Consider the following 27279-nt stretch of genomic DNA (forward strand, 5'->3'; position numbering starts at 1 on the left):
TCTGAGGATCACGGTCCAAAGCCAGCTGGGGAACTATAGTCTGTGAGACTTTTATCTCCAATTAATCACTTAAAACAGAAAGTGGGGCTGAGGGTCAAGGGGTAGGGCAGTACCCTTGAGCTGAAGAGCTCAGGGACAACGCCCAGGGACTAGAGATCAAGCCCTATGACCCACCAAAAAAAAAAAAAAATAAAGACAATTTGAACGATACACCCACTAGTTAATCTGTTGATTAATTACAGATAAGAGTCATGGCTGGGAATATAGCTTAATGGTAGAATGCTTGCCTAGCATGTATGAGGCCCTCAGTATACATACCTCAGTATTGCATAAACAGAAAAAGCTGGAAATGGCACTGTGGCTCAAGTGGTAGAGTGCTAGCCTTGAGCACAGAATGGCTCAGGGATAGAGTCTAGGCCTGAGTTTAAGCCCCACAACCGGGGAGGAAGGGAAGAATTTTCTGCCAGGCTATCTTGAAATTATAGTTCACAGTTCTTCGCCTTCTGAGTAGCCAGGATTACAGGTATTGGCCACCAGCATCCAGTCTTAATCTGTCTCTTTTCCATGTTTCCTGGTTTTTTTGTTACTGACTCCCAACGTTTTTATATATATTCAAGATTTTTCTATGTTAAAAGAAAGCCCCACATTGAATGCGGAAGCCTCCTCCTCCAATTACCATGTTCCCCTTACAGTTGAAGTCTACATCCTCTGGGCTTGCTCTCCTAATCCTTCACTTCCCATAGTCCCCACCTTGCTATCTTCACTCTTATTAGACCCACTCTTCCACCCCACCAGATCCCGCAAGAAAAGAAGGCCTGCATTTCTCTGCCCCTTACTCCACAGCAGCAAAAAAATCTACTTCTCAAAACAACTTTCAGTTCCCAAGACACTACTTGTCCTTGGATGTCCTTGCATCTCATGTTGTTTGCTTGCTTGTTTTTTCCTCTTAAAAGTGCCTCTGCACTCGGACAGCATACAGCATTTTGAACTGTAAGGTTCCCAAACCAGGCAAACGTGTGTACGTGTGTGTGTGTGTGTGTGTGCACTGAGACTTAAACTCAGGTTCTCATGCTCTTGCTTGGCTTTCTTATTTAGGACTGGCACTCTACCACACAAATGACATGGTTCCTCAGGCATGAGGAGCATGCTCTATACAGTCACTTTATCAGACTTGTCCCTAGGTATAGTGACCTCAGGGAGATAACAGCTTACAAATAAGAGAGTGAAGCATGAGGAAGGGGATATGGTTGATGGGGGGTGGGGATGAGATGTAGGGAAAGGGAGACAATTGCTAAAACAGGTATGAGTTATGGCAAACCCACCAAGTCAGTGGAATGACCCAACTTGAAGGAGGCCAAGATGAGCCACAGATATAGAACTTACCTGTGCAAGAGGGAAAGAAGGAAAGAAGGCTGGGCAAAGAGTGTAGCAGCCTCCTGGTCACAGACTAAGGAACACTTACCTGTCCTTTGCTTAGAGTCCAGACTCAGCCCAGATCAGAAACCAATACTGGACCCAGCAGACCTGACCATTCATGTGATCGAAGGGGAAGAAGGCAGGTGTGTGTATGTGTGTGTGTGTGTCTACGTGAGTGTCCCAGCCCAGATGTGACAGTAGTGGCCTTGGGAGACACTTACTGGACTGTGCTGTGCGGGCCTCTATGGTGGGTGTGAAGACGCCCACCCCCATATCCGAGCGGGCGGCCAGCTGGAAGCGGTACAGCGTGTCAGGCTTCAGGTCCTCTAGAGTGTAGGAGGAGGTAGGGTCGAAGGTCACCTTGTGCTGGAAGAGCAGGGGGCACTCACTCACTGCTCGGACCTCAAAGACTATCAGAGACCGTTCCCCATGTGGGCTTCCACTTGTCCTGTGTTTGCCCACCATGGCTACAGAAGGCACACTACAAGATCGAGTGGAACCCACAAGGAATACATCATCTGGCTCACACCACTGGTGCCTCACGGACCACGGGCCCGAGAAGCAACCAGGGATACATGGTCCTAAGAGAACTTCAGAGTTCTGCCATTGCAAATAAGTCACAGAGCCCAGAGAACCACAGGCAAACCTTGGGAGCTCTACCTCAAGCATATGAGCCACAGACTACAAAACATGTAGTCTATGCTGATATGAGCCACAAAAAACATGAAGGCCTTCCGGAGGGCACCCACCAAAACCCCTTAGGAACAGAGAATCCTTCCTTCCCCATCCTGCCCCCTAGGGCTCACCTGCTGGCCTTCATCTTCTGCTGCCCAGTACACCAACTCATACTTGACAATCCGTTCCTGCGGAGGCAGCAGCCAGGAGAGCTGGATCCTGGTGTCTGATTCAGCTTCTGCCTGAAAGTCCGCTGGCTGTGCTGGCACTGCAACACCCACCCCAGGCTCCGTCAGCTTCACCACACCCCCAGGGCAGGGGCACCCAGGTAAAGGAAGGAAAGGGAAAGGGCTCCACACTCTCTCCCGCATCCCATATCCAAAGTGACCACGTGTCCCTAGCTCCCAATCTCACAGCGTGGAGGAGGGGCTGCACCACAGCCTGGCTGCAGCCTACCCCCGCGGTGCCCAGTCCCACCTACCTCCCTGCTGAGTCTTGACTTGGATGGTGGGGCTGGGTGGGCCATCGCCCACAGCAGTGAAGGCAAGCACTCTCAGGCTGTAGGTGATGCCAGGCAGCAAGCTGCCCACAGTGGTAAGGAGCCCTGCATCGGTATTGTGCTTATGCCAGGCACTCAGGGGGCGGCGTGAATCTGGAGTATAATAAACGCGGTATCCACGCACCAGGCCGTTGGGCTCCTCAGGTGGTTCCCACTGCACCAGCATAGTGCTGGCACTCAGCATGCGAGCCTGTACACGGCGTGGAGGGCTGGAGGGCGCCTGCTCCCCCGTGCGTGCTCGCACAGACTCACTGGGTGGCCCTCGCCCAATGCTGTTCACGGCTAGCACTTGGAAGGCATATTCTGAAAAAGGGCTGAGGCCTCCGATGCTGTAGCGGGTAGTGGCCACGCCGTCTACCTCCTGGAAGGGGCCCTCTGTGCCAGCTGCACGGTACTGGATGCCATAGTAGGACACAGGCTCTGCGTTTCCAGAGTCCCAGGTCAGAGTGACACTGGTGGCAGTTGTCTCAGTTACCAGAAGATCAATTGGAGGCTTCGGCAGAGCTGGGGACAAAGTACAACACTTAGAACTATTCAAGGTCATAACCCTAGGAAGCAAGAACATGGTATAGCTACCAGGGTGGCCACAGACTATCTTGACGACTGGACCCAAGTAGGGCACAGCAAGCCAGGCCTTGGGAATCTTGGGTCATATCTAATGCAAGTGTGTAACACATTACACTCACATTGGCCCACTATCTACTAACAAATAGACCCAGAGGTAGTATATTCTTTAAGGTTCCATGAAAATGGGAATCAATCATCCAACTAGATAGCAGACACAATTCTGTAGCTTACCTGTACTTAGTGGCAAGTGTTTTATAATAAGTATGTGGGAAGGAGGTATTTTGTAAGGGGCTGGCTTTAGAGTTTAGAATGAAATGGGGCTGCTAGCCCTAACAGACCCCATAGACTGGTTTAAATGAAGGTAGAGACATCTCAGATACACAATCATCCAGTAGATAATTACTAATTTCCCACTAAATACCAGAAACTGCACCAGAGAAACAATGTCACAGGGGAGTTTTGTTCTCATGGAGTTCATACTCCCATGAGAGAATCAAGGAACAAGTTGTGATAATCATGTGCAAGGACAGCAGAAAAAGGGTGACCCAGGAGGGAAAGTGTTATAGCCTGACATATGAGGGTGAAATGGGCCCACAACAGGAAGGGAACAAGGCAAACTGAGAGCATTCTATTTCAATACATACTAAAGATTGGAAGCAAGCTAGCCTTAGAGGATCGTGGTAAAAGTCCTGATCCTTATCCTAAGAGCAATAAAAGTCACTGATAGTTGTCTCCACCCCCCCCCCCGCCTTTTTTTGGTAGGTTGTGGGATTTGAATTCTGGGCCTGGTTGCTGTCCTTGAGTTCTTCAACTCAAGGCTACCACCCTATCCCTTGACCCTCAGCCCCACTTCCTGTTTTCTAGTGGTTAATTGGAGATAAGAGCCTCCTGGACTTTAGTGCACTGGCTGGTTTTGAACCTCAGTCTTCAGATCTCAGCCTCCTGAGTAGCTAGGATTACAGGCATGAGCCACCATGCCTGGCTGTCTCTTCCTTTCTTAAATGGAGTAACATGAATGGAGGGACAAAGGGTGAATAAATGCAGCGATGCCATTCACTAGACACTGTTGAAAATGAACTATACAATTTGTGGGTGGGCATGGGAGGGAAAAACTGGGAGAGAACAAGGGAAGGGGTGATGTTGTTCAAAAAGCAATGTAGTCTTTACCTGACTCATATAATTCTAACCCCCCTGTACATCACCTTTAGAGTAACAATTTTTAAAAGTTAAAGTAACTGCAACATGGAGTGACACGGACTAGGTCAGTGGCATAGTGCTTGCCTACCATACGTGCGGTCCAGAGTGCGTTCCCCATCATGGGGCCAAAGGAGGAGTGGGGACTGACGTGATCCTAGTTTATATCTTAAGAAGGTAAGAGGTAGGCAAGAAGAGAAGCAGAGCAACTAGTAGCGTCTATCATCTGTGATATTGTACATGTGTCTGTTCCCAAGACTCCACAGAGTACTTCAAACCCTAACTGACCACTGCTTCACTTCTTATTTCTAGGAGCCTGTTCAGTCCAAGGGTCTGGTACTTCGAAGTAGTCGGGAAGAGGCTGAAGATTCAGATCACCAAGGTTTAAGTCCTTGCTCTGCCATTTATTTCTGTGTGACCCTGGGCAAATATAGCCTTTCTGTACCTTAGTTTCCCTATTTACAAAAACAGGAATAAGAGCATCTATTGTCCAGACTAACACTAAAACAAGATAAAATAAGCTGCGTTTATCAGCATGTCTGGAGCTCAATATGTGCTAGCTATCGTCATTGGCTATGAGTAAGAGAAGTCCCTGTCTCTCCAAGGGTACAGAGGAGCCAAGACAGGGCACCTAGAAGAGGGTAATAATGGACACCTTTGCCTTGTCTATGCCATAGCAGCCAGCTTCTACTCATCTGCTACAGGACCTAGGCTTTCTCAGAACCCTCTGTGACAGGGAAGGGATCAGCTGTGGCAGGTGCCTGGTGTACTTACCTTTCACTGTGACTTGGGCTGTGGCCTCTATCATACCCAGTGAGGAAATGGCCACACAGGTGTAGTTGGCAGAGCGCATAACATTGCTCAGCTCCAGCACATTGCGGCCAACTGGCATTTCGTCCTCCTTGGTGAGCTCCTCAGCCCCCATCATCCACTTCACATAGGGCATGGGCGCACCCACTGCCACACATGTCAGGTTCACACTGCCACCAGGCATCACCTCCTGGCTGCTGGGAGGGATGGAGAAACGAGGAGCCACGCGGCGCACTGCAGGAGGAGGGAGAGAGACACTCATAGGCTGGTAGGACACAAGTTTGGAAAGGAAGGGCAGGGGCCCCTCATCCAGGAAGCCCTTCTTGTCAGAGCCAAGCCCAAGCTCAGAGACAGGAGGGGTGGCGTCCCCGGACCCTGGCTAACATATCCCACCCCATTTTGGGGCTATAGGTAGTTCTTGCACTCAGGGACCATCTGGAATAGCATATCTTAACGAAAGTTCTTATACTCAAGCTCCCATTTCGCAGCCTGAGATACTGAGGCCCAGGAAAACTCTGTCCAGGGCCGCAGACAGCAGACTTCTGACCCCTCCCCATGCATCTCCAGAGGGACCAGCTGGGGTACCAGAGAAATCCAGACCCTAGGGTCAGGGTCCTCATTGCAAGATTGGGGCAGAGCAGTCCTCTACCTCCAGGCCAAGGGAAAGAAGTGGCATGGCCACCTGCTGGGCCTCAGCTGTGCTCAAGGTACAGCCTGGAATCCAGAAGGGCTGGGCAAGGGCAAGAGGTGAGGTGGGCCAGGGACGGGCAGGATGGGCATGACGATGACAGTAACATGATGAGGGCACTGAACAGACAGCATTCTGTGCCAGTGAGCAAGGATCTCAAGAGGGAGCGTGGCTGTGTCTGGCCACAACCCCTAGCCTTGGGCTCCCCTGGACAGAAGCTGTCCTGAATTTTTCTCAGTCCAGGGTGCACTCTGGAAACACCCTCTGAAATTGCAAGCTTGGTACAGACATTTGGAACATGCAGAGAGGGGGGAGAAAGACAGACAAGACCTAGCTATAAGCAGGCATGTGTGGCATGCAAACAGGTCATGCAGCTGCTGGGCAAAGGCTCGGGTGTGTTCTAATGGGTACCCTTACACACAGGGCTGGAGAAAGCAGACAGTAAGACTAAGTGACCCCAGGGCTATGACTCACAACTTTCTAAGAAGACTTGCTAGAGAGATGAGGCATTCAGAGAATCTGCATGCCTCAGAACCGATCAGGAGCAACTGACAGTCCCGTATCACAGAATCAGAGCTGGACCTTTGGGTCCAACCTCTGACCTCAACACAAGGGTCAAACTGAGGCCAGAGTCAAGACATTCACCAAGTCACCAGATGGCTCTGCTTATACTATTCACTGTCTAACTTTCAATCTATTTATTTTTCTCCAAATACACGGGTAGCTATTTCTAAAATCCAAATCACCACCTTACTCCTTGGATTACTATAGGTAGATGTGATCTTCCCTGGTTTTCCTGCCTTGTGTCATCCTCTACTCCCTATCCAATTGACTTTTTTTTTTTTGCCAGTCCTGGGCTTGAGCTTGTCCTTGGATTTTCTCAAGGTTAGACAGAGCTCTACCACTTGAGCCTCAACACCACTTCTGGCTTTTTTCTATGTATGTGGTACTGAGGAATCAAACCCGGGTCTTCGTGAATGCTAGGCAAGCACTACCACTAGGCCAAACTCCTGGCCCCCTATCCAGTTGACTTTCTATAAACAGGTAGCAGAAATTTGTCATTCCCTATTTAACAAGCTCCTGCATGGTTTCCGGACTCCTCTGCCAGCCTGTGAGACCTTGCACGGCCCTTGCTTCCAATATGTCTGTGGACTGCTTCATTCTAAGTCCTCTAGAGAGAAATACAACACTGGCAGTCCATAAGTACACCACTATGACAGGCTCACAAGCTAGCTCTGTGTCCTTAGGCTCAGAAAATATTAAGGGTCCTATAGACATTCAGAACTGGCATCCACAATCTCTCTTTTTTTGGTTCCAATTCTGGGGCTTGAATTCACAGCTAGGCTTTCTATCCTTTAGTTTTTATGCTCAAGACTAGCGCTCTACCACTGGAGCCACAGCTCTACTTCTGGCTTCTCTGGTGCTTAACTGGAGATGACTCTCATAGATTTTCCTGCCTGAGTTGACTTTAAACTTCAAGTCTCAGTTCTCATTCTCCTGAGAAGCTAGGCTAACAGGCACAAGCCACTAGGACCCAGCAGTATTCCCCATTTTTTATTTCACGGTGCTGAGGATCCAACTTAGGGCTTCATACATACCAAATAGGTGTTCTACCACTGGCCTACACTCCCAATCTCATCTTCTCCAAGGGAGCCATCTCTCTGTCAGTGCTTAAGTCCACAGAGTGTGTGACCTAGATCTGACTAGCAGGAACTACTCTTGGATCTTTATGCAATTGTGAGAAAAGTGTCTGTGTCTATGTTTCTCTGGTAGTAGCTTAGCTGTAAGAATCACTTTTTTCAAGACACAGGAGAGGGGAACAAACCTAAGAGACTGAATACCTGACACCAGCCTTTCCCAACACCAAATCTACTTTTACATTTTTTTAAGTTTTTGTGTGTTTTACATTAGTTAAAGAGAATTTTTTGTATGTGTGCCAGTCCTGGGCTTGAACTCAGGGGTTGGGTGCTATCCCTGAGTTTCTTTTGATGAAGGAAGGCTAGTGTTCTACCACTTGAGTCACAGCACCACTTCTGGCCTTTTTTTGGGGGGGGGGGCGTAGTTTGAAGTAAAAGTCTCCAGGCAGGAATTTTCCTGCCTAGGCTGGCTTTAAACTGCAACCCTCAAGATTTCAGTGTCCAGAGTTGCTAGTATTATAAATATGAGCCACTGACGCCTAGCTTAAGTAGATTTTTATTATCTGTCCTAATGGCAGAAACCAGTGATGATGATAATGTATTACAAATTCAGTAATTCTCATGGTAGAGAACAGGTAGGTTCAGGGTGATGGCTGGCAAGAGACCCCTTTGAGAAGCCCTTTCAGCTGGCACAAGGAGGGGCACAAACAGAGCTGCTGTCAGCCTGGGGCATGGGTACTCCTTGGGTTTTGGGGCTGGCCCAAGGGGCAGATGCTGAGAGGTGAGGCACAGGCTGTGCCTGGCTTAAGGCTAGGCTTACTGAGGAAGGGAGTTTCCTCAAGGAGAAGAAACTGTAACTGATCCAGCCTCTCTGTCATTCTGGCCAGTTGCTTCTTCTGCACCCTACTGAGGAATATGAATGATTCAAGAGAAAAATCATTCTTGAGTACCACAGTAGCCGGAGGGTCCCATGCCATTGTCTCATGGCTCACAGCTATAATCTTAGCTACTCCGGAGGTGGAGATCTGAGGATCACAGCTTGAGGCAAGCCTTGGCAGACACATCCAAGAGACCTGTTTCCAATTAACTAGTAAAAAGGGATTAGAGATGTGTGGCTCAAGTGGTAGGGTGCCAGCTATAAGAAGGGGCAAAAAGAATCACCATATTAAACCAAACCAAACCAAAATGAAACAAAAACCCAACTATACGGAAGTGGGTATGGCCAATAAATCTTAGATCTATATCTACGCAGCCCAAAAACTTAACTGGACTTTACCCTCAAACAGTCCCAGAAGACTGTGAATTCACTTTGTGAATCAGCCCTGAAGATCAGGCCAATGTTCTAGGCTAAACCTTTCAAAACCTCCAATCTCAGCCACTGTCAAAAAATTAAGGCCTTGCCTAGCATGCACAAAGATCTGGGTTCAATTCCTTGGTATCACATACATAGAAAAAAACCAAAGTAGTGCTGTGACTCAAGTGGTAGAGCGCTAACCTTGAGAAGGCCCAAGGACAGTGCTCAGGTACAGAGCTCAAGCCCCAGGACTGGAAAAAAACAAAAAAAATTAAGGCCTGGGGAGTCTAGAGTGTGGCCTGGTGGTAGAGTGCTTGAGTAGCATGCACAAAGCCCTGGGTTCCATTCCTTGGTACCATATACACAGAAAAAGCCATAAGTAGTACTGTGGCTCAAGTGGTAGAGCACTAGCCCTGAAAAAGCTCAAGGACAGTGCCCAAGCCCTGATTTCAAGCCCAGGACTGGCAAAAAATAAATATATAAATAAAAAATTAAGGCCTGGGGCTGGGAATGTGGAATGCGGCTTGGTGGTAGAGTGTTTGCCTAGCATGCATGAAGCCCTGGGTTTGATTCCTCAGTGCCATATACATAGAAAAGGCTGGAAGTGGCTCTGTGGCTCAAGTGGTAGAGTGCTAGCCTCGAGCAAAAACAGCTTGGGATAGTGCCTAGGCCAAGATTGGCAAAATGAATGAATGAATGCCCCTTGAGAACTGATGCTAAGTATTCTTTCTGTTTTTTGGTCAGTCATGTGGCTTGAATTCAGGGTCTAGGCACTGTCCCTGAGCTTTTTACTGAAGGCTAGTGCTCTACCACTTATGTTTTTCTGGTGGTTAAATGAACATAGGAGTCTCACTGGGACTTTGCTGTCTGGGCTGGCTTCCAACCTTGATCCTCAAATCTCAGCCTCCTGTGTAGCTAGGATTACAGGTGTGAGTGACCTGCTCTAAAAATGCTTTTGTTTTCTGCTCTCCTATGTGCAGGTGGCAAGTGGAACTCCAGTGGCTGGGGATGAATGTGAGGTCACTTATGACTCTTAGGGGTTTTCCCAACTCCAGGTAAGGGATTCAACCTCAGAGAAACCTGGGGGCACAATTTTTACTCTTTTATAAAGAAACAAGGCTCCAACCACATGCAAGGAATCCTAGAGTTCAGTTTCTTAAAATGCACATATCTCTACGCTGTAGGCTAGGAGGTCAGAATTCCTGAAGGGCAGGGAGAATCTCTTGTTGATTCAAGCACCAATTGGGGCCCTGTGCCCTAGGCTGGCCTAGAGAACCATCCCTATGAAAACAGCCAGGAGTGGCTGATGCTGCACCGATGGTGGCCCCACCATCCTCCTCCTGCTATCACCAGCACAAGGACTCTAAAAGGAGCTGGACTCATCCTGGACTCAGTCTATTGACAGAAGCCACAGCAGGGAAGGAAAAACTGGAGCTGGGAAAAATGCACTTAGGGTCTAATCTCAGGCTCCAACAATGCTGGTCTATTACCGTTCCCTGAGTATCCTTAGTGCTGACATTTTATAGACAATTTCCAAAACAGGGCCCTGCCATTTCTGGATTATATTTCAGCTATAACTTTTAAGTCTAATTATTTGCGCTGACAACCCCCTATAATAGGGCGGTGCGGCGCCCAGAGGCATCAGCATTCAATGGAGTGACAGCCTAATCGCAGGGGGAGGCAGCCCCGCAATCTGCATTCACTCACGGAAATTTCTCTGATGAAAATAACACAACATTAAGGAGGGGATAAGGGGCAGGATCCACTGTATCAAGATAAAATAACTCTTTAATAAATAACCTTGTGGTTGCCGCAGAGCAGTAATTAAATGCTGGCGCACCCGGCACACAGTTTTAAGTAAAGCTGGAAAAATGTAAGATGCAATTATCAGCGCCAAACAAATTACCAGCCTGGCAAATCCCCCTGGAATATTTAGAAACTCATTTCTCCTTCCCATTAAATATTTGTGCATGTGCTTATTTTTGGTGGGACCACAGTGTGGGTGGTGGGGTGGGGGAAGGGAAGGGACAAAGGACCCAGAGGGTGGGTGAAGGGGCGTGGCTGCGGGCTGGGCTATCTGCTGATGACTGTTTTCTGACCATCCTGGCAGATCCGCCTGGTCAGCGAAATGGTATAACTGAAATGTCCCAGAGCTCAGGAGTGCATACAGATGCACACTCATAGCTGTTATTTGAGCCCTAGGATGCAGCCCTTCTCCCGACTGAATCCACTCCCTCCTGGAGAAAACTCAAGCCACCAAGCATGATGCTAAGAGGACCAAGTGGCTTGGATCTGCTCTCTAGGGCTATGCTTCTCCCCTAAATTCCAAAGTCCAGTGGATATGTGAATAACAAGCTGGCCCTCCACGGAGGTAGAGGCCTGGTTCCAAAAATGGATAGGAAAAACAAGCACCAAAGGGATTGCTCTGGAATGGGCTATAGGGTGTCTCCAAGAAGTCCTATTGCCCACCTAAAGCTAAGCAGGGTTTATCCAGGCTCCCACAGGGCCTTGCCAACTTATAGCTGCCTGTTTAGTCAATCCAATTGTAAGTAACCTGAGTCTGGGTGCTCAGCACTAGTGGTTGGATAGGGATGAGGACTGTTAGCTGGCTGGCAGAGAAAACACACTCTACCCTCAGCCTAGAAGGCTCAGGCAGAGGGCTGGTAGGATGATAATAATTTAAAATCTGGTTGAAAAAAGATGACAGTGTACGAGGATTACTAAGTGAGCCAAGATCGGTCCTGGACACCAAGCTCCTGAGGTAGATCAGGGCCCTAGTGTGCCTCACTGAGTCCTGATGAAGCTCTAAGAGGTCTCAACCCCGGCAGGCACTGCAGACTCTCAGAGGGACAACTCTCAGAGGGACAGCCTCCTCCTTGTGTCTCCAAGTCATGCTTAGCATGAGAGGCAAGGGTTATAGAACCCCTCTCACCTCCCCTCCCAACCAAGTACATGTCAAACACTATAGGCCTAGAGACCCTAACTCCCCCAGCCATTCCTGAACACCACCTGGAACAGACAACTCACCTAGCCTGAGTGCAAAGGTGGAGTGCAATTTTGTGACATGCACATGCCTGCCCAACAACTCTACATGTGCGGGGAACCTGGCTAAGGGTACATGCAAACACACGGTGCATCAAGGACTCAAGCAGCAGAAACATGCGGGGCAGGGGGCCTGCCCACCCATCCCTGGTCCTGCCTGCCAGCCCAAACAGTGATGAGCAGAGGCCAAGAGGCAGGAAGGCACAGCAGGAGTGAGCCTGAGGAATCTGACCTAGCCCGCTGGTCCCTACTGACGGGCATATCCCGTTGACAGACGAACTGTAGATGGGTAAGAAGTGAAAAGGACCAACCTTCTCGCTGATCTGAGAGATGAGAGTTTGGGTTGATGGCAGAGTGCGATGAGGATGAGGAGGGAATAAAAAAAAGACAAGGAGAAACACAGAGAGAGTAAAAACAGGCCAATCTTCATCTGCCCACACAGCACGGAGACAAGACAAGACTCCTGTGTCCCCTTGCACACACATGTGCACATAAGTGCACACAGACCACGCTGCTCACAAAAGACTCAGGACTTATGGAGGACACAGTGGACAGGGCTGGGCCCCCCCAGCAGGTGCCAGGGACGCCAAGGGCAGAAGTGGACACCAAGGGTGGAAGGAGAGCACGGGCCAGTCCCCATACCTCATACACACCCCACAGCTCAGACAGACCCAGTGAACTGGACTGGACTCTGGGGGCAGAGTCCACTCAACCCACAAACCCATCAAGGCACATAAGCCACTAGAATCCCACCAGCTTGAGGAAGCCTCCCCCCCCCCCTGCCCCGCATCTGGGTGCCTGTGAGGAGAAAGGTCTGAAGGTACTGCCCCTGCCTGTTTTAGGCAGTTGCGGCCCAGCAGTCTGGTCTCTGTAGAGAATGAGAAGGGCGGTGGCTTTGAGACACATAGGCCAGGCTCTGTGGAAGGGAGAGAACTCCACCCTGGTCTTGGCAGCTGTATGCTGAGAACTGAAGGAGAGACGCTGTGGATGGAAGGAGAGAATGAATCACTCAGAAAAGGAGTCAGATGGTGACAGAAAGAGGCTGGTCCACTTAGCATGCCTAGGCCTGCTAGACTGTGGGTGGAGCTGTGGGCAACTGTGAACCAAGTCAGACATAACTGTAGGATGCATCCCCTACCCAGTGTGAGCCCATTAACAACAGCAAAGGGCAACCGACCCTCATGTGCTTCCAGTATGCGTGGAAGCCAGAAGCTTTATAGTACTGTACTGGCCCATGGAACATAGCACAGGGAGGAAGTGAGAGCCCTGAGTTTGGGGAGCAGAGAAGGGAGGTGAGAAGGACACTGAAGATAAGTCCGAAGACGAGATGAAGCCTAGGGGCTAATGGACACAGGATGAGAAGAGAGACGAATGGAGACAAATGCCAGTGGAATCACTGATGCAGAGCAGAGGGGCCCTACAGGGTAATTTGCCCTTAGGTGGCATGTGGCAGTGCATGGAAATAGTGTGGTTATCTAGACTAGTTTGATTAAGGGTTGTCACTGGTGGCTAATCAGCCAGGGTTGCTCTAAACATCCTTCTTTGCACAGGAGAGTCCTCTACAACCAAGAATTACCTAGTCTGTGAGTTACAGACCATACCAACCCAAATCCAGAGACTCAGGCCCTCACAAGAGCTAGGACCTACAGGCAGCCCTCTACCTCTGCAGGAGGAAGAGAGGCAGATGCCATTATGAAAGGAAACCTGAAAGCACTGTGCTAGGAGACACGGGGTGGGGGGGAGTGCTCTTCCATGCTGCCCACCCTAAGTAGGGCTCCAAATACAGAGCTGGTGGTCAGCATGACACAGGCTAGCTGGGGCTGAAGGACTTCTAACACTGCTAGTGATAGAAGGTAAGAGATTTTGCCAAGTATGAGATAAGAAAGTATGACAAATCCTGAGGCAAGGGTCTTAGGGAGCTGGGGCTTTTTAGCTGTAAATAAATATACTCAAGAAGTAGGACCTGGGAACAGAAGATTAAAGAGTGGTCCTTAAAAATTGGGGCCCGCAGGAGTGTGCGTGGGGGGAGACAGGGAAGCAGAAACTAGGCTGTCTGTATTAGCATCCATGGCCAGAGGAGCTGAAGCTAAAGGAATCCCTATATTCCCTGCTAAAGGATCCCAGGAACGAAGCCAGCAGGATGAATTCAGAAAGTGATGGGGAGAGAGATAGGCCATGGTAGGGATCATTCAGGGTCCTGCCTAAGCCCACCGCGTGGATGATGGGGCCTTATAGACAAAGATGCTCAGGCTGGTGGAGGTTAAGACTTTCTTCATCAGTGTCCCAGGTGCTAGTTAAGTCCATCCTGAAAGATGACCACTACTCTATCTCCAGGGCTAAAGCCAGTGTGACAGTGATACCACAGAGGTTGCTCAGCTAGGAGCATCTTGGACTTGGGCTTTTCTCTTCTTTCAGAATTGCCTCTGGCAGCTCTATATCCTTCCCCCTTCCCCTTCCCCTTCCCCTCCCCTAATAAGCCCATATGGCGATACCCAAGCAGCTGGCCTGATATAGTATCTCTGTTGGGCCTCTCCTCTCCCTGGTGCAACCATATACAGACAGGGGCCACCTGGCTGGGGCCTGAGACATCTATGTTCTTGATCCTCCAGTGTTTCGGGGAAGAACCCAGTCAAGGGTAGTCAAGGGAGTTAGTCATTGCCAAGGGTCTTCCTAGCTATGAATCTTAAATTAGCCTCCTGTGCCTCTATCAAATGTTCAGTCCAGATCACAGTGGAGTGAAGGCTGTGCCGCTGGCAACTCTACTTAACCATTTGGGAGATTGTTAGGCTCCTGGTTTCTCTGTCCTCAAACTGTTCCAGAAGACAGGCATCAGGTCAGTACAATTGAATCTTGGTAAGGATACCTGAAACAAGGTGGGCCGGGGGAACTTCTATCCCACACCCACATCCATGAAGTGTCTTCAGATGTCTGGGGTACAATTTCTCCATCACAAATGGCTCCTCAGCAACTTGACTGGGTCACTAAATGGGCTGGTAGCTGGTGGCCTCTCCTGAACTACCCTGCGTCCTAGCACATAGAAGACCCTCGGTAAGTATTTATTGCTGCCAGTCTTAATGCCCTCTGCTCTGAGTAAACAAGGCTGACCAAATGACCCAAAGAGTAGGACAGGACACTGCAGGGCCAGTAGGACAACCCCTTGCAGAGCTGTATTAAAATTATTTTAAGACTGTAAGGAAGTTGAAGCTCTTTCCTCTATATATCCTAGTTATTTATTTTTCTTTTTTCTTTTGGTGTGTGTCAGTACCAGAGCTTTAATTCAGGGCTTCTTGCTCTGGCTCTACCACTTGAGCCATATCTCCTGGCTGGCTTTTTTTTTTTTTTTTTTGCTGATTAGTTACAGAGAAAGAATCTCGTGGACTTTTCAAGGCTCTGACTTTAAACCTTGATCCTCTGGATCTTAACCTCCTGAGTAAGTAGGATTATTGGTTAGAGCCACTACCATATGGCTAGGACAGTTTAATTATCCTCTTGAACTTGTGCAGGAGGGCTGAAGGAACAACAGGTGGGTAGCTTCATGGCTCTTCCTGGGAACCAGGAACCGTGCATACCAATCCCCTGTTCTCAGGAAAGGGCCAGGTGGTCAACTTTATTGCTTTTGGGCTGACACCCCCAAATAGTTTCAAGTCTCCTCTGCTGTGTACCTAACTCTGAAAAGCACAAAATCTTCCTAGTTCCCATAAGGAACACCCAAACAAATACATTTGGTGCTCACCCATGGTGATCCAGAGGTGTTCACAGCCTCCTCCACCCGACCGCCCACGTGAGGGGGTCTGGCTGTTGATGGAAAACAACAGGCTCTTCCTAGAAGGGCTCAGAGGACAGGCGCATCTGGTCCATTCCTGAGACCTGACTGGCCTAGAGCCAGAGGTAAGTAGGAGGACAGATGGAAAGAAAGCCAGGCCACATGTACACGTGTACACACACACACACACACACACACTCGCACACACGTCTGCTTGGAAGTCTCCAGACTCCCACAGGGCTCTGTGCCCAGTCAGCAACAACCTAGAAGAGATACAAATACTCCCAGGGGTGGGGTGGGGGTTGTTTGTGTGCTTCCTCAAGGGCCTGAAGGGAAGGAAGGCAAGTAGTGGCACAGTCTAGGAGCCTGCTCAATGGGAGCTGCTGCTGTGGCTGCTAGTGCTGCTGCAGAAAGAGGAGGAAAAGAAGGAAGATGGAGCCCATGGCAGTCCCTCAAGTGTCAGCATCCAGGGTTCCGGGCAGAATGCCTGGCAGGTACAGCTCCAGAGTAGTTGGAGCCAGCACTGCTGGGTCCTTACCTCGCACATACAGGTTCGCAGGGGCCGAGTAGCGTGTGCCTGCTGAGTTGGTTGCCACACACTCGTACTTGCCTTGGTCTGACTCCTCACTGCTCTCAATCTGCAAGGCACCTGTGGGGACACAAGGGGAAAGGTCAGCCATGGCACATGTTGAGTGTAGTCTGGAACACAAGACTCTTCACTGCATGTGTACAACTGTTGCAACTCACCTGGGCTGTCCTGTACCTGTGCTGCTTCCAGAAAGCTCTCTCATACAAGCCAAGTAGCCTCTGAGCTAGAACCCAGGGTAGTACTTGGAGCACAATTTCTGATTCACTAAGGGCTAAACCTTACCCTTAACTAGGGTATTCCATACTGTTTGATTCCCCAAGAGCCTGTTTGCCAGCAATCATCTTTTGAACCCACATCCCTGCTGACCTGTAGACCTGGTAGCCTTCACTGGGCAAGAGCCTGACACTCTGCCACCAGAAGGAAGGAAGGGGTTTGTGAGAGAGAGCCTCTGTTTCTAGTCCCCATCCTCTCCTTCCACTTTACCGCCACCCTGTTGGTCCCACCCATTCCGGCTCCTCTCCTCTGCCTGGCCCCCACTAAAGTGCTTCGACCCACCACAGCTTCTGCATAATTCAGGAGGTTAATGGAGGCTGTAGTTCTCACTCGGACCAGTGCCCTGAGGGGCTGCTCTGGCCACAGGCGGACAGACAGGAGCCAGGAAGGGGGTGGTGGTGGTAAGGAAGGCAGCTGAAAAGGACCCTCCCAGAGGGTGGGGAAAACCAGGATTTGGACTCCACACTGGCAAGTCCAGGTGAGGAGAGCCCAAGGTGGAGCGATCATTCCCCTTTGCCAAGCCCCAGCCCCAGCAGTAAATACTGGAAAAGAACTGTGAAAGCATACCGGGCAAGTTGTCTGTGACAGTGAACCCCATGGCACAAACACTAATCCCCTCCCTGGAACACTTTGACAGACAATCACACCCACACAGGATGGTCCAACGGACAGTTATTAGCTTCCACAGGACACAGTCTGACAGAGAACCACCTCCTGCACAGAACAACTGGAGTGATTCTAACAGCCCCAAACTCCCACCCTAGGGCCATAGCTTATGATCACACCTACATAGGACAGATAGAAACTGCCAAGCCCACCTAGCTGGACTGAACCGGAACCAGAGGAAGACTTCTGAGCAACATTCTCACATACGAGGGTCAAGGAGAGACCTCTGCAGGACCAAGCTATAGCTCTTCACGATGGTCCATGTTCTGCTATCTACAACCAGGCAAGGGCTATGAATACTTGGAAGTATGGAAGCTGGAGGCGGGGCTAGAAGTGACGTCCATCAGTACACAAAGATAAAATGATGGCTTATTTCTAGAATCTTGACTTTAGTTCATTCCCATTGACATCAGGGATTATCAGAACCCAGTGCACATGCCAAATACCCACCTACTGTGAAAATAGCCCTGACAGGCAACCAACAATTATGTTTATGGGATGGATGGACATTATTACAGAAAATGTTCATTCAAGCAAGTGAGGGTCAGGCCCCTGGCTGGTGAGGACTGTCCTCAGGTCAGTACATCAGGGGTATCAGGGAGGTGGGTGGCTGTTACCAAAGGCTAGGAATAGGAGCAGGACGTGGTACCTAGTTAGGATTCTGGCTCACAGGAGAAGGAGGCTCTCCTGCAATGAAAGCCTAAGACTGGTCAGGAGACCCAACATAGACCTTGTGCCTATTTGTACAAGGAAATTTCCAAATCTGGTACTGGTGCCAAGCCCCAGCATCAGGGAATGCTGAGTCAGCAGGTGTTGAGTGGATGTGCCGGGAAATTCAGAGGGGTGGGGAGGATCCAGAGAAAAGGGAATTATGTCCTGAGGGAGGGATGACAAGATGTCTCAAAGGAAGCAACTGTTCCTCCTAGCCTCAATTTCTATTCTGAGCAGGTGGGCTTCAGACTCTAGGTATAACCATCAACATTGAGGAATATCAGAAAAAAATGATAAGCTACTATTTTACAGGGAATCTGTGTATGGCAGACACTGTTCAGATCCTCATTTTCTCAAAGTCTCATGGAACTCTGGGTTGGTAACCCTGCACCCAATTCAAAGAGAAGGAAACAGACTCTTGAGAGAGAGTTTCTTTGATGGTCACACAGGTGGTGAGTCACACTTGAAGCTAGATCGTTAGCAGTCCAGAGTCTGTTCATTCTAACCACTAGGTTGCAGGGCCCTGTAGCCAGGCAGCACTGAGCTGATAGATCAGGTGACCTAGTTATGCTTGAGCTTCTTTATTTCCCTGTTGTCATCTCAAGTCTTAAGCACTAAATGTTCCTCCTAGTTCTTGCTGGGCTGAAAAATAAGGGATGACCCTCATTCAATTATAGGAGCAAAATATTATAGGGGAAGTCAAGTAACAGTTGAGGTATTCAAGAAAAAAGAGGCTTTCACGGAAAAAGGCTTGGTCATGCTCTTCAACTTCATAGGAAGCTTCTCTACCTATGCCAGTTTAGGGGGCAGGTTTGCCCTCACTCTTGGGATTGATTCAATCCTTTTTGTGTGGCTTGCCTGGAAGGCCAGGGCAGCAGTGCTTGCCATGGCAGGTGGGGCTCGGCTAGAGTCTCCACAATTCAGACTTGCAATGGATGAATTCACAGGAGGGAATGACTGAGAGTGAAGGTGTGTGGTGGCTGGTGGTACTGGGGCCAGAGCTAGAAATGAAGAGGCTGGAGAGGTCAGGATGGGGATGGGGAGGTGACGGACTGGACTGGATGGAGTGGAGGTGACGGCAGTGGCGAGGCGTGGCGAGATGCACGGACAGCATTCTTACCTCTGATTGGTGAACCACCTGGCGAGGTAATTTGAATGCAAATAAGATCAGAGAGAAGCATTAGTACAAAAGGAAGGAAAGCCAAATCAGATAAAATAAAACACAAGAAAGGTCCTTAAATATCTAGAGAACTTGGGGCCTGAGTTTAGTGGACACAGGTGATGTGTGAGCAAGCATCAGGCTGAGGTGGGTGAAGTGTGTCCCCCAGGATCACTAGCACAGAACTGTTGGGAGAGTTGGTGACCAGGGCTGGGGGGGATAGGAGTCAGGAAGGTGAGGCAGGGCTCCTATATTCCCTGATGGCTGGGCTTATGGAGGGGAAGGGAAAGAAAAGAGGCACCAGTACCTCATAGGCCACCCAAATCCCGCAGTGGGTAAGATCACAAATAGAACACTTACCAAACCAGAGCTTTTAAGCAGGCAGGAAAAAAGATTAAGGGGACCTTCTCCCACAGACTACCTACCACCAGACCAGAGTTCCCACAGATACACCAGTCCTGGCAGCTGGTAGTAGAGGTACAGCACTCAATCAACTCTTAACTCAGTAGTAGATTCTCTAAATTTCACCCCACTCACCAAGCGCCCCAGTCTCACTAGAAATGGAGGGACCAGTGATCTCCCTTAGTTGGACTAGCCAAAGGCAGACACCAGGCACTTGCCCTCCACTTCCAGGTCAATTATGTGGCCTACGGATTCCCTCACCATTGGAGCCTCCTTAGGAGGCTCAGAACTCTTGCTCAACCACTGTCTCATCCAGAGGAGTAAGGAACCTATAAGTAGAACCAGATCCAAATCTGTCTACCTCAACCCATCTGCCCAATTCTGGGGAATGGAAAGTATGGAGAAAGACACACTGATCACTATCTCACTGAACTTGAAAATACCCACCTGGAGAAATGCCCCTACTTCTACGTACAAATAAGGAAACAGAGGCCCCAAAACATTAAGTTGCAACAGGGAGTGGTGGCTCACGCCTGTAATCTTGGCTACCCAGGAGGCTGAGATCTGACGATAGTGGTTCAAAACCAGCCTGGGCATTAAAGTCTGTGAGACGCTTATCTCCAATTAACTACTAGAAAACCGAAAGTGGGGCTGTGGCTCAAGCCTTGAGCTGAAGAGCTCAGAGACCACACTCAGCCCCGGAGTTCAAGCCCCACAACAGACATTAAGTTGCTTGCTCAAAGCCAAAGGATAAACAGCTCATAAGAAGGGTGGTAAGATCTAACAAGTCTAGCTAGCTCAGATTCTTGCCAGTGACTCCTGCAGATGCCAAGGCCAGGGAAAGGGAAAGGAAGCTGCTGGGCAGGGTATGTATGATGGTGTACAGTCTGGTGGGAAGAAGTATCACAGTGATTCTCCATGTATAGTCTAGAGGTCTTTAGGAAAGGTCTCTGAGAACCCTTCCGAGTCTGTAAGATCAAAAGCATTTCTAACAAATTATTTGCTTTAAACAGCCTTCAAGAACACACAGCAGAGTTTTCCAGAGGACTTATCAAGTGTGACACCAGCTTGGTGCCAGTGGCTCATACCTGTAATCCTAGCTACTCAGGTGGCTGAGATCCAAGGATTGTGGTTCAAAGCCAGCTCCAGCAGTCCAAAGCCAGTTTGGCACTAAAGTCCATGAAACTCTTATTTCCAATTAACCACTAGAAAACTGGAAGTCGGGCTGTGGCTCAAGGTGTAGGAGCTGAAGAGCTCAGAGACAGCACTCAGGCCCAGAGTTCAAGCCCTAGGTCCGACCCGCCCCCCCCAAAACCTATTGGGTGTCAACATAAATAACATTTCTAAAACAAAAGTTTATGAGGATAAGTTCTGTGTGTGTGTGTGTGTGTGTGTGTGTGTGTGTGTGTGTGTGTGTGTGTGTGTGTGTGTGTGTGTTTGGTTGGTGGTGGGACTTGAACTCTGGGCCTACGTGATGTCCCTGAGCTCTTCAGCTCAAGGTTACTGCCCTAACCCTGGAGCCACAGTGCCACTTCAGGTTTTCTAGTGGTTAGAGATAAGAGTTTCATGGACTTTAGTGCCCAGGCTGGCTTTGAACTGTGATCCTCAGGTCTCAGCCTCCTGAGTAGCTAGGATTACAGGCATGAGCCACAGCACCCAGCTCTCAATAGGTTTTTAAATCATTTCAATTAGATGAGTAAATATTTAAAAACTGAGTGTCAGCACCTAATCTAGGGAAGGGGTAGGCAAGGGTGACAATATACATAGTTGGAGACAAGGACCACTAGCACCTGGCCGCAGCTATTCTAAGACCTAACCTGCTGCTCTCTCCATCTACACTTTCCCCACTGAACTGAGAATTTGCCTTTTCCATTTTAGAAAACAGATGTACCAGCCCCCAAGAGTCAGCCTTCCTATGAGCGTTCTCATCTAGAGGTGTCAATAAGCTCAGGGCCAATGAAATATTGTGATCATGCACTGACTACTCTTCTGGGCAGTCCCAACCAAAACCAGTGTAAAGTGGGGGAAGAGGTACTTCTGGTCAGAGCTGGGTCCAGTCAGCAGGACGAGGAGCCACAAGCACCCCACCTGAGGGGCTCACGATCCACAGCCAGATGCTACTACCTACTTTGTTTTTTGTTTCAGTGAAATGAAACTAGGTATTAAATTTGGGGCTTCACATTTACTAGGGAGGTACTCTACCTCTGAGCCATACTTCCAGCCCTGCCATCTGTTCTTAAGTCCTGTGGATACTGGGAGTGTGGAAAAGACAACTCTCTGGATGAGGGTGTCCTTTACAGAGAGTGGTAGAGACAGCAGCTTGCACAGTTAGGCTACATAGGAGCAAAGAAAGTCTCCTCTGGGTCCTGTCCAGGTTTGACAGAGCTAATAGGCTAGTGGGCTCAATCTCAGGATTGAGTCTTGAGCCCCACCTTGGAGGTGAATCTGCTCATGGCTGACAATGCCCTCTCATGACTGCATTGCTTCTCTCTACATGCTTATCCTCACTCCTCTTGGGCCATTCAAGTTTACATTGCCCTGTGCAGCTTGTCAAGCAGAGCTCACACTCAGGTAGTGTACATGATGCCAGCCACGTTCTGGCCAGTGTTTGCTCTTGGGCCACACCCTGATTAGGTATATTATGGTTCAGGTTACAGATGCTGGAGGAATGGGGAAGGATGTAATTGTCTAATTCTAGAGTCCTAGAGAGGTCCAGCTTCTCCTCAGTTCCTAGGTTTGGAATACGTCTAGGGGCAGCTGCTAGACCCTAGATCCTTATGTGACTCCAAGTGACTTCCTTAACTCAGCTGTAAATGGGCATAAAAAAAAAAATCACAGGGCCAGGAGTTTGGCCTAGTGGTTAAAGTGCTTGCCTAGCATGAATGAAGACCTGGGCTCGATTCCTCGGTACCACATACATAGAAAAAAGCCGGAAGTGGTGCTGGGGCTCAAGTGGTAGAGCTCTAGCCTTGAGAAAGTCCAAGGACAGTGCTCAGGCCCTGAGCCCAGGACTAGCCAAAAAAAAAAAAAAATAAAATAAAAAAAAAATCACAGCCTGTCCTACCTCATAGCATTGCAGGAGACACAGTGATAACAAAAGGGCATATAATACTTTACAAACTCTTGGTAACAGAAGAACCATGGAAGTTCTTGTAAAGAAAACAGTGCTTAGGGGCTTGAATCCACTCCTCAAGATGTGCCCAGAATAGCCTCAGTTCCCTTCTAAATGTTAAAAGGATAGGGAAAGCAGCCACTAGGGTAAAGAGTCACAGACCAGCATCAGTGTAGATCCTCTATAGAGCTAGGATGACTAAGACCAAGAGTTAGACCCATTATGAGCCTTAGGTCACAGCTGCCAGGTATAAAAAAAGTTGTTTTTGTTTTTGTTTTTTTGCCAGTCTTGGGCTTGGGCTCAGGGCTTGAGCACTGTCCCTGGATTTTCTCAAGGCTAGGGCTCTACCACTTGAGCCACAGCACCACTTCTGGCTTTTTGCTATGTATGTGGTACCGAGGAATTGAACCCGAGTCTTTGTGCATGCTAGCCAAGCATTCTACCACTAGGCCAAACTCCCGGGCCCCAAAAAGGTTTTTTTGTTTTTTTTTTTAAAAAAAGTACCAAAGACCAAGTTTATAAAATCATTCAGCAAAGGCTTAGAGACCTATTCCACAGTTTGGCTTGTGCTGGTCAAGGGGCCACTTCCCCAAGCAAAATCTGTCCCAAGCCCTTCTTGAAAGAAGTGCCCAGAGTAGGTAAGTAGGACTGGAGTCAAATGATAAATAGCATGAAGCAGGATACGTCTTAAGGGAGGAGCTAAAGCTAAAAACAGACTTTCAAGTGGAGGAACTAGAAGATAAGTGGAGGGCCAGGAGGTGAGCAAGGATGGCTCAGTACAAGTGGGGGAATGGTAGAAGGCAAGAAATGTTCCCTCCAAAGACCCTTTACCTTAGGTTAGGCAGAAAACAGAAACGCCAACAATCAACTGCCTTACTCAACAAAGCTCAGGATACTCACACGAAGAAGTTAATTGAACTAAGGCTACAGAGCTAGCGAGGATACATCTGGGACCTGGTGACAGCAAGCTGGGGGAAGAGTAAGAAGGTTTTTTATGAGCCTTGCCAGAGCACGCACTTGACCACCCAGGTATGGTCCAGGGTCACAGACCCAAGGTCCACCAAAATGTTTTCAGTGCATAGGAGGAACAAGGCAGAAAGCCCCGCCACATTCGCAGGGAGAGCCTGGAGACAGAGAAGGTAGTGTTCAGTGCCTCATGATAAAATGGAGACAGTGAAAAAAGAGAAGGGGACCAATTTGAGAGCTACATAGATCATACATCAAGAGGAGATGGTTCTTTACTGGAGGAGTTGGCTGCCTCCCAGGTTTCAGGTTAGGGGGCTGCCTTTCAGAGAGAAGGTCAATGGGAAAGGACACAGCTTTGGGACGGAGGTCACTGCTCATTGAAGAAAAAGTGACATTTGCCAAATGGATTGTTTGGGTCCTGGAACTCAGGAAGGCTGGGCTAGGGAGAAGAGTAGGAGTTTCAGGTGATGGCAGCTGAAGCTCTAATAGGCACTCTGCTTGGGGAAAGGCTGTCTGCGGGGTAAAGGTAGGACTCCCAGTCTCTTGGACTAAAGGAACCAGCTAACGGACAAAAGCTGCAAGGTGGAGGTAGCAGAGGAGTCAGGAGAGGCAGACCCAGGGGAAGGTGGGAGTGAGTGGCTAAAGAGGAGGGAAGGCTATCAGCTAAGAAGAGCCTTTGGAGCATCCAGCAGAGAGATGAGTAGGAAATGAGTAGCACAGGGCCTGGCATACAGCAAACACTACATAAATACTTGATGAACAAATGCTGAAGACAGTCTTCCCAGAACTACTGCTTATCACAGACAGTCAGTGCTGTTCTGGGGAGGAGTTGGGCCTGTGGGGAGGACTATCTGTCTGCTTGGGAAGCCTGCCTGGGGGACCTGTGAGTGAGCACCAAGGAGCTAAACCATGCCGGCTGCTGTGCAGTGCTGGGCAGCGACCATGAATGCCGGACTGTTTCCTGCCTTGATTATGGCTGTTTTAATTAACTGCGCTACAGCTGCCTCCATCTTGTTGAGTTTTAATTAAATTAAATGAGCTAACACTTCGTGGGCTGTCTCAGGCGGCCGTGTCTAGGGCCAGAATCCTGTCCTGCTCGGGCAGCTCATCTCTTCTTTTTCTCCCTAGGCACCAAGAAGGTGTGGGACTGATGCGAATTGATGCAGAGGGACTGGCACCTCAGGGACTGGTAGGGACCTCTGAAACCAACAGGGTCTTGAGAGAAATAGTCACAGCTGCCTTCTCAGTGCCAACCTCATAGCTGATGGGCAACAGGGGCTCTGGCCAGTGCCGGCTGCACCATTCTGAGGCCCACCTTCCCAGAGCTAGCAGGGTTTCTGGAACAAGGTCTATGGGCCTAGCCCAGGCTTCCAGCAGATGCAGAATGCAGCCAAGCTGATTCTGGCCTTCTCTCCTATATGCTCTATCCCCACAAAAACGGAATCAATTTTCTTGGCAGAAGCCTCATAAGCAGATCGATCATTGAGGCGACATCTTCTTCCTGGTCACAATGGCATCTTCATTCTGAAGGCTCCAAGCTGGCTCAACTGAGACTTCCAGAGAAGACAGGTGACTCTGGTGTGGTTGAGGGACAGCAGCAAGTTCCCCTAGTTCCAGGGCCCTGAGGTCTATTTGAAGCCTGACAAATCATGTATCTTTAGTCTCTTTCCCCAGCGAATCACTACCATCCAACAAAGTAGAGAAGCCTCACCTCAGGATGGGCTACAGGGAAAATGGGAGATGAGCACTCAAGATACCTCTGTAGAGCTATGCTGACATGAGCAGAACTGGCTCAAAAGCAGAAAGGTAAAGACACAGCTGTCAACAAAGCTTTGTTACCACGTCTTTTTTCCTGGGTCATACAGGCCTGTAGTAAGATGCAGCCCACCCTAAAGCACTGGCTCTTGGCTCAGCCATGGAGAGTTAGCTTGAAGCTGACCTAGGCCTAAGAGGGAAGCTGAGCTGGGTTATGGCAAGAATTCTTCCCCGGAGTCTTCATAGCCCCTTGGTCCCTGGCCTTTGGCTCACCTGAGCGCAGCTGCTTGATGCGGCCGTTGCTTGCAGCAGGATCCACAGGAAGGAAGTCCTTGAACCAAGAGATCTCAGGGTCTGGATTTCCGCCAGCTGCACAAAGCATGGTGGCTGTACGTGCCTTCTCCACCACCTTCAGCTGAGGCCCCATGTCTATCGAGGGGAACCCAGATGGCAGCTGTTCCTCTGAAGAGAAATAAAAATGTGTGCATTAGGGGTGGTGGCCTTGTCTGCCTCACACAACCTCTCTGTGAGGAAGCTTCCCTTGACGTCTCAGTTGGCTGAAGTACAAGCACAAGGCCTAGCCTGCTATGAGGAATGAGGGTCTTTTTAAGTCCCTTTTGGCAGGGACATGGGCTACCATGGGCCCTGCCCCTGCTCTGTCAGTTCCCAGGTCTGAGAAACATCACCTCAGATTGAAGATGTCAGCACTTATCTCTTGAAGTCCTGGGAAAAACAAGGATCAATGCTCTGCTGGCTGCAGCAGAAAATGCTTCATGGATACCAGGTGGGGGTGGGGGGTGGAGGGGGTTGCTCTCAGAGCAGCAACAGCCACAACTCTGCCTCAGGCTCTGCACTTCCCAGCTTCCAATCCCTTGTTGGCACCCACAGTGTTCCTCCTCTGCCTGGAACCCCCTTAGCTTCACCATTTGCAGAGCCAAGATCCCTGGCCCTGGGTGCTCTGCTCTATCAGTGAACCTCTTCTAACTCAGGTCTTGACCCTGACAAATTCTCTACTACATCCTGAACCATGCCTTTTCTCTCATGCAGTCCCAACCCCAGGAGCCATGGTCAGGTCTGGAGACTATGAATATGTGTAAGTTAAGAAGATTAAGAAGGGGGCTAGGAATGTGGTTTAGTGGTAGAGTGCTTGCTTTGCAGACATGAGGCCCTGGGTTCAATTCCTCAGTACCACATAAACAGATAAAGCTGGAAATGGCGCTGTGGCTCAAGTGGTAGAGTGCTAGCTTGTAGCAAAAGAAGCTCAGGGACAGTGCCCAGGACCTGAGTTCAAGCCCCAGGACTGGCAAAATATATATATATATATTATATATAAATTATTGTTTTGTATATTATGTATTCCTATATTTATATTTATTTTATAAGTTATTATATAAGTTATTATACATATATGCTCTATTAACATACCAAAAGTTGGTGAGGAGGAGTGAAACATCTCTGACTTCTCTCAGTTCTAGAGGGGGAGGTAGCTCCCTAAGGTGTCACTGCCATGGGACAACAGGAATGAACATCAGCAGTTGCCCTTTTGTCCTCCCGCTACTGTACATAGATTTCTGTAGCAGCAATAATGGGTTGGGGGTGGAGGCCATGCAGCGCACTCTTCAACACTTGGAAAGAGGTGCTAAATCTAGGAGGGCAGGCCCTGGACTAGTACAGAGAACAGGATTCTCTTATCCACTGGTATGAACTCTAGGGTCAGTGTGCGTTCGTTATCCTATATCTCTGCTTTATCTGCCCATTTGAGTTCAAATGTTCATCTTATAAAGCCACTAGAAAGGCTTGGAGCTGAAGAGCTCAGGGACAGCAACTAGGCCCAGAGTTCAAGCGGTTCATGCCTATAATCCTAGCTACTCAGAAGGCTGAGATCTGAGAAACGTGGTTCAAAAGCTAGTTTGGGCAGAAAAGTCTGTAAGACTCTCATTTCAATTAATCACCGAAAAGCTGGAAGTGGAGTTGTGGTTCAAGTGGTACAGTACTAGCCTC

General features: G+C 49.1%; 1 protein-coding gene across 1 annotated transcript in view; it reads right to left on the bottom strand.

The window, feature by feature from the left end:
• Ptprf (protein tyrosine phosphatase receptor type F) overlaps positions 1-27279 on the bottom strand; it is a 90235-nt gene that overhangs the window by 27981 nt on the left and 34975 nt on the right. The window contains exons 6-12 of the mRNA XM_090335039.1: positions 25552-25740; positions 19005-19022; positions 16184-16294; positions 5186-5455; positions 2573-3154; positions 2223-2359; positions 1638-1782 (exon numbers count right to left, since the gene is read on the bottom strand). Of these exons, the coding sequence (XP_090191165.1) occupies positions 1638-1782; positions 2223-2359; positions 2573-3154; positions 5186-5455; positions 16184-16294; positions 19005-19022; positions 25552-25740 (1452 nt within the window). The remainder of the gene's footprint in view (positions 1-1637; positions 1783-2222; positions 2360-2572; positions 3155-5185; positions 5456-16183; positions 16295-19004; positions 19023-25551; positions 25741-27279) is intronic.

This window comes from Megascapheus bottae, chromosome 6 (assembly GCF_031878675.1).
Source record: "Megascapheus bottae isolate mThoBot1 chromosome 6, mThoBot2.hap1, whole genome shotgun sequence".
In the NCBI taxonomy this organism is placed as follows: Eukaryota; Metazoa; Chordata; class Mammalia; order Rodentia; family Geomyidae; genus Megascapheus; species Megascapheus bottae.